The 14,471-nt window shown below is 34.1% G+C and overlaps 1 protein-coding gene across 16 annotated transcripts in view; it reads right to left on the reverse strand.

Moving 5' to 3' along the window:
* Nucleotides 1–14,471, reverse strand: part of LOC106868006 (rho guanine nucleotide exchange factor 28) — a 561,000-nt gene that overhangs the window by 359,014 nt on the left and 187,515 nt on the right. For all 16 annotated transcript variants that reach the window (XM_052976095.1, XM_052976105.1, XM_052976107.1 and 13 more), the window contains 2 exons: nucleotides 11,521–11,564; nucleotides 619–763 (listed from right to left, as the gene is read on the reverse strand). In XM_052976095.1, the coding sequence (XP_052832055.1) occupies nucleotides 619–763; nucleotides 11,521–11,564 (189 nt within the window). The remainder of the gene's footprint in view (nucleotides 1–618; nucleotides 764–11,520; nucleotides 11,565–14,471) is intronic.

The following is a 14,471-nucleotide window of genomic DNA, read 5'->3' on the forward strand; positions in this document are numbered from 1 at the left end:
ATATATATATATATATATATATATATATAAAGTGCATATAAACTTTGCAAGCCCTCTCAACCTAGTGGAATTTATATTCTGCTTGAACTTTTGTAAAGAGAAAAAAAATGAGAGAGAGGGGGGGGGAAAGAAAGAAAGAGCTGCCATTGTCGGAAGGAAGGACAGACAGAAAGTGTACAATAGAGATGGAGGAACAGAAAACAAAAGGAAAAAAGATGAGGCACCTCTAGGGCAGTAAACCTAGTCCAGTTCTGAGGGGCAGGGACAACTTAGGTAGCTGACACAAAAGGGAAAACAAAAGAATAATAGTGATCTTGTAGTTGGTGATTTAAGTTATTATCTGTTATTATATATCTGTTTCTTTTATAAGCGTAAATCTGTCCTCAAATATCTTACACACCGTGTACATCTAGTTGTTTTTCTTGCTACTTCTCCGATCAATACTTCTTTGAAGCATCTTAAACATTTGTGGATCCAAAATAAAACAAAAAATAAAAACAGATTTGGGTTCGGGATAATTAAACATTCAATTAAAACAAAAATAAATACAAACATTTCATTATTGATAATTAATGCCATATATTACACATTCTATAATGCATTTCTTCCATCACTTACCAGGAATATTTGCTTGAAATGTTAAATTGTTGATCCTCTGAGCTCTTGTAACACGCCGCTCATTTGAACCAGTATACAAGATGAAGAATTCAGCTTCAGCGGGCAAATTCAAATTGTCTACAGTTACAACCAATTCATCTCCTCCCTGTTCAAAATATAAATTTGATATTTCAGATTTGATTTTCCAAATGTAATTAACTGAAAGGAAAAAGCAATAAAGAAAAGCACCAGTAAGTCTTGCTGAATTAGCATAAAACACACCAAAGTTAATGAAGTTATCTACCAATGGGCTTCAGCTGTTTCTCACATACTGAAATGGAAGTTTCCTGCCAGACTACTCAAAAGCAACATATGTCATTGAAGATCTCTCCAACACATATATTACCAACAGTAAGTTACCTCAAGATTTGCTTGCAGCTTTTGCAAATAAACAGTCTTTTTTTTTTTCATAAATAGCTGAATAGCTACTAATACTCTAAAAAGTATACATTTCCTTTCAATGATATATTTCTTGTATAAAAGGAATGGTGAAACCAGGACATTGACTCATATATTAGACATTTCCCTAGACTAGAGATAAGAAAAAGCTTTTCATCATATAAACAACTTAATACAACCACCATCTGCTATCCAACACTATTAAAATGCATTTACTCTTCTAGACTAGCTAAATTTCTGTTAGTTCCACCTAAACATACATGATTATTAAACTATCCACCTCTACAACAATTCACTCTGCCAGACTTAATACTAAAATGCTTGGCCAAAACATTTTTTAAACAAATCCCTCTGGAACTAACATACTAACTAGATTTCTTTATCTGACTGTTAATCAGTAACCTCCCAAATCAAAGATTAAATGGTTCAATCATCCAGCTATTGCCCTAAGAAACGTGACATGAACAAACATAATCTCTTTTTCTATGCTAAGCCCTAAGTGTCTATAATAATCAAATCAATGATAACAAGCTTAGAAGTAGTTGTGGTGGTGGTGGTGGCGATTTTTGTTTTAATTTTGTATAGAACTTGTAAGCACTTTTAGATTGATTAGTAAATTAAAGACAATTTAAGTTACTAATTAGGGGGGAAAAAATGGGGCTGCATTCATCTAACATCTCTTCCAGGATGATCTGAAATTGCATGTGAGAAGCAGATATCAATTGACCAGCTGAAGGAATAGACATTAAATTTGCATATCCATAGAGAATAACTACCTCTGCATCTTAGAAAAAGATTGCTTCCCAATCATATGGTTCTGAGTTCAGTTCCACTGCATGGCACCTTGGGCAAGTGTTTTCTGCTGTACTAGAGCTTTGTGAGTGCATTTGGCAGACAGAAACTGAAAGAAGCTCATTGTATATTATATATGCTGATGACACTTAAAAAACATCCAGTCCACACTGTAAAATAGTTGGCATTTGGAAGGGCATCTAACTGTAAAAACCCTGTCAAAACTGATCTTGCCTGTGCTTGTGCCACAAAAAAGCACTCAGTCCACTCTGCTGGGTGGTGGGTGTTAGGAAGGGCATCCAGCCATAAAAACCCTGCCAAAACAGACACAGAAGTCTAGTGCAGGCTCCTGTCTGGCCAGCTCCTGTCAAACTATCCAACTCGTGCCAGCATGGAAGGTGCACATTAAATGATGATGATGTGTGTGAGTTTCTTTGTCTATGTGTTTGTCTCCCACCACCACTTGACAACCAGCATTGGTGTGTTTACATTCCATAACTTAGCAGTTCAGTAAAAAGAGATCAATAGAATAATACCAGGCTTTAAAAAAAAATAATAAGTACTGGAGTTTATTCCTTCATCTAAAAACTTTACAAGGTGGTACCCTTGTTTCAGACTAATGGCTAAAACAAGTAAAAGAATAAGGGCAAATAAGCGACATGTTCAAAAGAAGTGTATTAGTACTAACAAAAAGCAATATCACAGAAAATACAGATCATTCCTGTTTTACCCCTCATCATCAAATAGAAATAAAATTTTAATTGATCTATATAATTATGAAACACAGTGACAAGAAAGTTAAACAATGAAGCAATACTGAAGATCTTAAAAGTAATTAGACTGAATTTTCAACAGATAAAACCTAAAGCTAAGCTAATGAATAAAAATGGATACAAAAGATGGCAACCCTAATGACTAGTATAGACAACAATTTATGCCAGATTAATAAGGAGGCCACAGCAAGGTTACTCAACATGCTAGAAATAGTAGCCAGATCTCACTCAAATCACACCATGTGATTATAGGAAAGGGATCTCATGTTAGATAATGATGTAGCTCTATGTAATGTATGTAAATGAAGTCGGATGGTTACACCTTGGAGTGCTTTTGATTACAGGTCTGTTCAATGAAAGCTGGATTCGAGTTAAACATCAACAATATGAATGTATGCCAGGACGTGGATAACCTAGATATAAATAAGATGCTAGGTGTCATTTCAATGGAAAAATAATCACCTTTAATCACCATTAAGCTCACTGAGAGGAAGATCTAAAAACGCTAGAACATTAATAATGTCACCAATGACCTGGAGTAATATATCATAAATCAACAAAGGAACCTTTATATGGTTGCTTGACATGCAAGAAATAGTAGGCAAATGTCCCTCAAATCACATCTCACTGTCTTGAAAGGACTAATATTGTGGTTCTTGATATGCAATGCCTGTGAGGAGATGGGTTTGTCACGGATGAAATGTCTTTCATCCCAGATTTGTTCATTCAGGACCGACCTGGGGCTAAACATGCACAACATCATATTCTATATGTATAGTCCTGCTATACATTTCTGAAAATAATGATGTAACAAAGCTGTTATCTACATGTAATAACTTATTTTAACATCTTAGACCTAATTAGCTGTGAAAACAAAAGCAGCAGTACACACATAAATTATTTTTATAAATTAGTCAAAGAAAGTGATGTAGCACTCGTAAAATTTGTAGGTTACAGGCATTCAGCTATGAATAAATAGCTCCATCATCTTCCACATGCATGCATGTATGCACACACACACACACACACACACACACACACACACACACACACACACACACACACACACACACAATCTACATCTTTTACTTATTTCAGTCTGCTTCTGTTCAACTAAACCCTTATGAGATATTGTCTTGTGTATGCTTGCCAACACAAAACAATACACTTGCCATGTTTAATACCAGTATTAGGGAAACTCAACTACTGCATAGCAGAAGTCTGCTCCGCAAATATTAAAACCTGAAAGATACTGATATCATCTGCAAGTTTCCATGAAAACAGGAGCACTGATAAGCTCTCTCATAGACGAAAAGAGAAGGAAAGAAGCTTAAAATCAATGTAGGCAGCTTTGCATGTAGTATGGTATTGTTCAGCTAAAGTCTGCAAAACAATGGTAGCAAAAATATATTAACTAAGTGCTCAAAAGTAAAAGAAACAACATCTATAAACAAGTAGTGAATGCCTCAAAAAGTACTGATATCCAAATACCTTCCAGAATTGCTGGACTAGAGTAACCCAACAAAAGCTTTGAAGGAAAGCACTTCTCATTTGGCAAATAATGGTAATGCATGAATGTTTCCCTAAAGCTTAGAGATTTGGAAATGGCTTGGTTATTGCAAGAGCTGCCAGTCAAAAACTCTGCTTACGAGATTCCAGGAGCCATCAGGAGACAATGCACACTGTTTTGGAGCCTACCTCTCAACTACTGTACAGTTGCACTCCATCCAACCCCCACCTTCCACTTTACTGATGTGAGATCCTGCCTACTAGATCAACTGACTTATTCTATCTTAAGTCCATTTCTGGATTCTCACCATCAATCAAATTGTGGAGTCATGCAAGTCCAACTTGCCAAACAGGTACCTACCTCACATCACCTCTCCAACCAGACTTCATCGTACCTTTTTTAGTCATATCAAATGGCTGGCTCACTCAACTGTTGATTGAATTTCCTTCAATTATCATTGATACTGATTGACAGTAGCCACAGTCTCAGCCTGGTTTCAATAAGAAACTAGACTTCTACAAGAAAGTGTACTGCATTCCAGCCAGCCAACATTAACATGAAGTGTAACCTATCTTGGATTCACAACCCCTATGTTATGTCACATTTTTAAAAATTATACTCATGAAATTCAAGAGAAGGAGATAGTTACTAAATACCCAATGTACATAAAGATCTATGAAAGCTTTAAACCCCCAAGATGCAGCCAAAAGTGTTGATTTTGTTAGGATTCTGTGGGAGATATTACATGTGATCAGGAGCTTCCCAAAAATGTCATCAATGTACAACCTCTCATTAAATTATGTTGTTAAAACAATATACAATGTTATGGATAGGAAAAACCAAACTGGGATAAATATAGAGAATAATCCTGTTATTGAAAACATACATATCAAAGCAAGAAATATTGGTAGAACACTCATCAAAACTTCTGCCAAGTGCAAATGCATCAAACCTGATATAGTTGTTTGCAACAGAATAGAAAAACTTTGCTGTCCTGCAAATGTGAGCATTTTTTCACAAAGAAAGAGAATATTTACAGACAACTGCTTTGAAACCTAGAGCTTCCCTACCCAGATTATAAATTCACATTTGTATCATTGCAGCGGTTTGTACTTGACACACTCCTCTATCACTCAATTTTACCATTGTTCACCTCTATTAGTATTCAGGTATATCAAGGCACAATTAAAACTAGCTATAACATTTTTACAGGACATAGAAATGGAATTTAATCACATGCGGAAAGATTGCTGACCACAGAAAATGGACATCAGTGACTTATCTATCTCCCCCTGTCTCAAATGACAAATGTTATTTTGGAATTGACAATATTACATACAGTGAGTAGAGATATAATGACAAAGGAATTAACAGAAGCACAAATGCAGTTACAATATCTGTTACGTGTATGAGAATAGTTGACCAGATCTTTGTGAACTTTTCAATGAAAGCAACTGAGACAGCATGTACTTTTCCCAAGTGCAGTGACTTCAACTATGAGTGAGAAAAGGGTCAAATGTCTCTCTGTAATAACCATACTATCAGTATTGTCAATTTCATGCTACCATGAAATCAGTGTAAATTCAACCAAAAATATGGGATATTGCTGGCATGTACCATGTAAAACAGAGATGGGGAGAGTTTCCACAAAATCCTCAAATTAAATGGGGGGGAAATGTTATGCAACATGACTGGGGAAGAGCACATGCAAAAACAGAACCAGCATTCTGTCTATAGATTATACTTTTTGTTGTCTGCAGAATTGAACTATGTAGCTACAGCAAATGCTGTTCAACCATTCAGTGACACCTAGCACATATCTGTTGTATTACAGGGCCAGTGTGTTTGTGTCTGTGTGGACATGCATGCACACACACGTGTGAACATTATGTAATTTGAGATGAGAGATTCAGTTAAATTTGTCATGTGAAATATATCAATACAGAAGAATAACAGTTAAATAACCAAATGGCATTATGCAAACTAGATTTTTGCATGACCTTATTATGTTGTATTTATTTTTATATTTTATTTGCAATAACAATCAAATATTAAAATGGTCTGAAATAAACAATTATTACACCAAATTTTTCAATGTATATCAGAACAATTGATACAACTCTATAATATTTCATGCATAGTGATTTTGTAAAATAGACTAAAGAAACATCAATTCAGATAATTCACTACCAGTTTACAGTCATTAGGGCCTCATAAACGAAGTGACAAAAGAATAGAATGAGTAACTATGATTTATGTGTCAGCTCTATCCAACCCATGTTTACATAGAAAACAGATGTTAAAGCAATGATGATATACATCTAATCATTGGATTCATCATGTGTTTACCAGCTACATAGACATTTTTTTTTTTTGTAACTTCAATTTCAGAGCTTCATTTATTTAAAATGTCAACATCTTTTACTAACCATTAGAGATATAAATTCTTCTTCCTAAAGCACTGTTAAACTTGGATAATATATAGCTATGTTATAGGTTATGCAAGTTCAAACACAGATCAGTATAATTCATAAGAACATCACATATACTCATGAACTATTTCTAAATGCACATGGAGATATCAACACTTTGAACCAACATTTTAACATGCGTGCAGAGAGAAACACATCAACTCCTATGTAAAATAACTCTTTCAAATTCCATTTTCACAAGGGTGAATTGAAAAGTTCATAGGATGAGTATGAAGGGGTAATGCAAGAAATGCAAAATATTGCATGCATTTCAACTCTTATTAATAACTGCATTTTTTTCTTTCCAGATAAACTGACACCTGATTGCTCAAAGAATACTTCAAAAGTAACTAGTATTGACTTCTCTTGAAAATGGACAAAATTTAGCATCTTCAAAAAGGTCACATCCTCAATGGAGAGTACTATGCCAACTTGTTGAGCCAGTTACTAAAGACTATCAAAACCAAACACCCAGGAAAATTGACAAAAGGCGTCTTGTTTCATCAGGACAATGCTCCAGCATACAAGACCTTGCTTTCAATGGCTGCTGTGCATGACTGTGGTTTTGAACTGGTTGATCCCCCTCCATATTCTCCTGATTTGGTCCTATCTGACTATCATCTATTCCTCAACATGAAAAAAAAAAAAAAGACTTGGCTGGGAACCAGTATTGCAGTAATGATTGCCTCATATTTGATCAACAAGATAAAAACTTTTTCACTAATGGGATACAAGCACTGCAATAGTGATGGAAGCAGTGTGTGAATCGCAAAGGGTATTATGTTGAAAAATAAGTCATTTGGTCATATTCCATGAGAGTATCTTATCAGCTTATGAATTCTTCAGCCGACGCTCATATAATGTTTTTCACAAACAACATCACAAAACAATTAATTTTACACTATATATGTATATCTATATAGGTGTGGCTGAGTGATAAGAAACTTACTTCCCAACCACATGGTTCCAAGTTCAGTCCAACCTCATGGCAGGGACAAGTGTCTTCTACTTCTATAATCAAAAGCTTGTGAGAAGATTTGGTACATCACTATGCACATTTCTACAAATCATATAATTTTGACATCAGAGTCAGTATTCTTGGGATTAGTACAGTATAGTCCGTATTATCCATGGGCATCCAATTGATCATCATCACTGATTCATTTCATCAGGTGATAGTGCATTATTGAATGAATCACAGAGGAATGCCAGTGTAATGTTAAAAACACTCAGTACATTTTGTAAAGTGATCGGCATTAGGAAGGGCATCCAGCCACAGAAACCATGCCAAAACAAATGAAATGGAGCCTGGGAAGCTCTCCAGTTCTAGTCAAACTGGCCAACCTATGCCAGCAGGGAGAACAGACATTAGAGGAGACGACAACGGTGACAATGACAACAGAGATGATGACAACTAATAACCTGCTGTTAGAATTCAATAAACATATGCTTTAGAGTAAGGCAAGTACAAAGTGTAATATGAAATTAAAAGAATGACAAGGGAACAGGAATTATATGAACAACTGCATTAGTTTACAACTGTTTTGCTAAAAGATCAGGTGCACTCAAAGCTGAGTGCTTGTGTATCACTTTATAGCTTCCAAAATGTTAGAAGCATCGAGAAAGCTCAGAGCTCACTGCATCTTATAGCAGAAACAGCTGTAAGCTAATGAAGTTGATTATGTAATTCCTGTTCCATTGTCATTTATTTAACCCTTAGGAGATGACAGGGCTGGTCTATTGGTCAAAAAGTCAAGTGACAAAGAAGATTGTATTAGTTCATTCAATTTCCTACAAGAATATATATAGTATTATTATTTTTTTATTTTTATTTTTTTTTTTGAAAAACAAGTGCATGCCCTCTGTAGGGCTTGTGAAATGGGCTGCACCTTCTTGGCACTGAAACTCCAAACGAAGCTCTATCTCAAAAGGGCTAATATAAATCAATAAATGAAGGCAACAAGCTGGCAGAACCATGAGCATACCAGGCAAAAATGCCTAGTGCCATTTTCTCCTTTACGTTCTGAGTTCAAATTCCACCAAGGTCAACTTTGCCTGTCATCTTTTTAGGGTCAACAAAATAAGCACCAGCTGAGCTTTGAGATCAATGTAATCAATTTATTCCTCTCCCAAAATTACTGGTCTTGTGCCAAAACTTTCAACCAACATACATTAGTAAGTATTTACTGTGTAACATACAACATGCCTCATTTTTTAAATAAGGCCTCAATTGCTCTAATATCAAGCACTTTTAACTCTTTCAATACCAACCTGGCTGAAACCTCTGGCTCTGTAGTACAAATGTCTTGTTTTCATAATTTTCAAATTAAAATCTTCCACCAAACCTTAGTCACAATTTATGTTCGTACACTAGCTTAATGATAACTTATTTTACTAAATTCTTTGTTATATTTAGAATTAATTGAAAGAAACACAAAGCATCTCAAAATAAATACAGTAACAAAAGGGTTAAAGTAATAGCAACGGCCAATTTTCTACATTACTTTCCATGTGTTTTCCTTGGCAATAATTATAATTCCATGTCTCATAATGGCCTTTCAACTAAAAGCACATTCTTATACATAAATCATTGTAGTCATTTAAAGAGGGCTTAAAATTGTGTCACACAACACAGTATTTCTCACATGTTTAATCATGAGATACAAACATTCTAAACAGCAACTGAGAAAACATTGAGAATTGCTCTCCCTGATTATTACAACATTTGCTGTTCATTATTCTTCAAAGTTCATCTGAACTCTCAAATATATATATATATATACTTTTTAAGTCAGCATAATTATGCTAAAAAGATAAATTTTGAAAACACATACTTTGAGGAGACCTAAATATACCACTGTCCACTGTTTTGAATCACAAAAATTAATGTATAGCTGCATATGTGAGTGCATCTATAAGTAGATATTTGGATGAATATGAGCATCTGTGTGTATTTATATCTTATGCATGTGTGTGTATGTATTTGGGGGTACACATGGACATGTATAAGTCTTATATTGAGAGAGCTTCATAAAGGCCATACATTTCACAAGTATGTAATATTTAATGTAATATTTAATGAAATGCAATGTAATATTTAATGAAACAGTTGACCTTACAATGGAAAAGAAGTGGCCAGTTTTGAGTATACTATATCTCTTATATTGTGGAATACACTTTACAGAAAAGACAAAACTGAAGAAAAAAGAATTGTCTTATTCCATACAACAGATACTAAACAGTTCTGCCAACCAAAATTCCCAGACTTGAACTTTCTGGTGCTTTTTTTTCCACCTACACTCTCTTTTCACCCTTGTTTTGTTGCAATACAATAACCTTGTTTCAATTAATTTGGAAAACAATGAAGAATCTAGTAAAATAACTTTGTCATTATTAAACTGGTGTTAGAAACATAAATTAACACAAAATTTTGGTGAAAGATTTTTAATTAGACAGAAAGTTTGTAATATAGACATCACATTAGACAGAAAGTTTGTAATATAGAACTAGGAGTAGTCTCAGGTGAGTTGGTACTAAAAAGGTTACTAACAAAACTTACAATTCAAACTATCAATTTGACCAATGACTAACAACAGCAACTTCTGTAAGTCAAATAATTTCAGAAGTCTAAGTAGGCTTAAAAAGGTTGTAAGCTTGCCTCACAGTAAGCTGCCAAACCAAAACAGGGTTTCTATGTGAACACTCAACCTCTTAAAAATAGCATTCAGATCTCCTTTAAAACATGGTCAGTTGACTTTAAAGAGGAAGGCGTAAGCATCCAGGATAGAATAGTCCTAAATATACCATACTTTCAGGGTGCAGTCATGGCTGTGTGGCAAGAAGTTTGCTTCCCAATTACACAGTTCTGGGTTCAGCCTCACTGTGTGGCACCTTGGGCATGTATCCTCTACTAAAGCTCCAGTCTGACCAAAGCCATGTGAGAAGATTTGATAGACGGACACTGAAAGAAGCTGAAGATTTTCTTAGAAAAAAGACACTAAAAATTCAATAATACATTTCAGAAAGAACAGAGTACTCAATGGTCATGCATTCTTTGATGACTCTCTTACAAAAATTCACGTTTCTTAGTTTGTCTTAGGAAATATTTTCTTCTAAGTAGTGTAAAGGCACAGTTTTAGCTAAATAAAAGTACAACTTCTGGACAGCCATTTGGTGTTACTACTTTATGGCATTTAGCAAGGTAAAATATGGAGAAAATACAACTAGAACAATTGTCTCTATTTGTACATTTGGCAATAAATCAGCAAAAAAAGCAAATTTATGATAACGGGCATCATTAGAAAATTCGGAGAAGTCAGTCTAACTAGCAAACTTCATAAATTCACTTGTAACAATTTTACTTCTTATAATAATCATGTAATTTTTGTGTTGTTAAATACTTCACAATAAAAGAGTGTGTGTGTATGTATACCATTACTAAAAGCAATCTCCTCTATATAGATTTCCCCATAACGTGTGTTTAACCCTTTCATTACCAATCCGGCTGAAACCAGCTCTGGTTCTGAGTACAAATGTCCTGTTTTCAAAAGTTTTGAATTAAAATCTTCCACCAAACCTTAGTCACAATTTATGTTCCTAACACTAGCTGAATGATAACTAAGTTATTTTACTAAATTCTTTGTTATATTTAAAGTAATTGAAAGAAACACAGAGCATCTCAAAATAAATACAGTAACGAAAGGGTTAAAATAATCAAGGTGATTACACTCAATGCAAAAAGTACATTCCAAAAGGTTTGTGCCATTATTTTTTTATCTTTATTTTTTTTTTTAAAGAGCTAATAATTTTTAAGAAAATCTTTCAAATATTATGACTGTATCAAGTTTTTTTTTTTAACTTTTAAATATATGTAAATATACAGAAGTATATATGCATTATAAACTTGATTTTCACTTACATAAACAGGAGATTCTTGGGGCGAAAACACCATACAACAACCCTCTGAAATAAAATGAGAAATAAATAAAGAATGTATCATTGTTCAAAAACACATGTATATGACAAAAAAAAAAAGAAGAAAAAATCACAATTTTCCACCAATACAAATAGAAAGCATACACAGAAAAAAAAAGCAATAATGAAGCAACAAAGCTTTTTATAAGATAGACACACCCAAAAACAATAAAAACATAATGATGATTCAAATTTGAATGAAAGTTATGTACACTGACATCATATGTGTATACAATCAACTAAACTATGTATTATTTATGTGGGAGGGTCTGTGAGAATTGTAAAAAGAAGATAAAAACTTGCAAGGTTTAAAAAAATTGAATGTTTTTTTTTTTACCTAAATGTTCTAAACTTGTCAAACATCATGGCGAAGACAGAGAATTATACATGGATGCAAAGGGGATGGATGTCAATAACAATTGAAGTGGGGGAATAATTGGTATTTATCAATTTGAGGACCACTGGACTCAATGAAATAATATTCCTAACAGTAAATCTTTAATTAAGGCTGCAAGCTGGTAGAATTGTTATCATGTTGGGCAAAATGCTTAACAATTGTCCATCTTTACGTTCTGAGTTGAAAATATCCATCGAGGTTGACTTTGCCTTTCATCCTTTTGGGGTTGATAAAGTAAGTACCAGTTAAGCACAGGGGTCGATGTAATCGACTTAAACCCAACTCGCAAAATTGCTGGCCTTTTGCCAAAATTGGACATCAATATTAAATTGCTAGTTAAGGTGGTGAACTTGGCAGAAGAATTAGCATGCCAGGCAAAATGCTTAGCGGAACTTCATCCATCTTTATGTTCTGAGTTCAAATTCTGCTGAGATTGACTTTGCTTTCATCCTTTTAAGGTCAATAAAATAAGAACTATTTGAACACTGGTGTCAACACAAATGACTTAACCCCTCCCCCAAAATTACTGGCCTAGTGCCAAAATTTGAAGCCAATATTAAATCACTAATTAATATTTTGTTTTATCATTAGTGATATTAGCAATGACACTTATTTGGAAAGCTTCCGTTTGGATGTTTTCTGAGAAGAAAATTCCTACCTGAGACACTGATTTAAGAGAATGTTTATAACAGTAGTAACAAATTGACTTACTAATGAGAAATTACAAGCTGGCAGAGTTATGGTAGAAGAGGAAAGTTGGGAGGGGGGGGGGTTAATGAAATAAAAGTATTTCTGCTCCAGGAATTGATGTTGCGCCAAAAATATACTACACTGATGCTTCCAAAGATTATTTACAGGTTGTGAGTATGCATGCATGCAGTGTCATCATCATCATCATCATCATTGACCATCAGCTTTCCATGCTGGCATGGGTTGGACAATTTGACAGGATCCAACAAGTCACAGGGCTGTGTAGTGCTCCAGGGTCTGCTTTGGCACACTTTCAATGGATACTTTTCCTAATACCAACCACTTTACAAGGTGTACTGGATGCTTTTTATCATGCCACTAGCCTTGGTGAAGGTTGCTAAGTAACTTGCAAGACAGAAGAAAAGAAAAAGGAAATGCCTCCTCGGCTAAGTGGAGAGGGGGGAGGTATTTGATGATTTGGTACTAGATTCTAATTTTAAGTATTCAAATTTGAATTAACCTCATGGGCATTATTAAATTTAAAACAAAGAAGACAAGCCTTTAAATTGTTAAACTGCAATAATAAAAATACTGAATGAAAATAGCATGCACAGACCAGCCATCCAAATCAATGACAAAAGAACAATAAAAGACACAAAAAGCCAATTAGCAACATTTTGTTCAGTTCTAGGAAGTTTTTTGTTCAGTTCTAAGAAGTTTTTTTTTTTTTTTCTTTTGCTTTTATCGATAAATACATAACCTGCTTAATAACTATGCTTAATCTGAAATGAAAAAGAGTTGGAAAACAAAAAGTAATTAAAAAAAAAAGGGGGAAAAAAAAGAACAATGCATGAGCAATGATAAAAAGATATTTTTATTGCAAGCTAAACAAACAAGCTGTTTATCACATTTTGTTAATATCAACATTAATTGGAAAAAACAACAGTGTGATTGATTGATAGATGGATGGATGGATGGATGGAGACAGATAGACAGACATAAATTGATATAAACAGATATAAATACATGCATACATAATCACTTCAGTTTCAACACATGGTCCTAGTCCAAATCACTTGCTAGGCTAGGCAAATACAACTGATGCCCAAACACACACAAACAAGCATGCACTTGCATACACACACATACAAACAAACAAACAAACAAACAAACAATACATTCACATTAGGGGCCTGATTTTGCTTGTTATAGTCACAACAGTTTACCTGCTGTATCCTCTGGCCATCTTCAAGGGCCTGTTGTATTCAGTAATATGAAGCAATGTAATAGTGTATATAAGCATTGATTTAGTGCAAGGTGCAATAGTTAAGCTAGTGGACATGAATTCAGACCTTAGTTCAGTGTGTATATATATATATATATATATATATATATATATATATATATATAATTGATAAAGGAAACAGAAAATGGATTTAGTACGAATCTTTATTCTTCCATTTCCTTTATAAATTATAAACTCGACAAATACTGCAGATTTCTTGACAGTAATCCACTGAAAATTGTATCATTACTGTGGATGACATCAGGTAGCCCAAATGGTGAATGTGCTTTAACCAACATAGTAATAGACATACACCCTATGTCCAAGTAGTGTGTGTGTGTGTGTGTGTGTGTGTGTTTGTGTATAAATAACAAAACAGGAAATGTTTTTGCTATCATTCATTCACTATTACATGCTTCATTTGCTAAAAGGAATTAAAAAGTCTTACAAGTTAGCTAAACACGTAAAGAATTTCCTATTTACCCTAACTACCTACACAATATACATACATACATACATATAT

Source organism: Octopus bimaculoides, chromosome 2 (assembly GCF_001194135.2).
Source record: "Octopus bimaculoides isolate UCB-OBI-ISO-001 chromosome 2, ASM119413v2, whole genome shotgun sequence".
Lineage (NCBI taxonomy): Eukaryota > Metazoa > Mollusca > Cephalopoda > Octopoda > Octopodidae > Octopus > Octopus bimaculoides.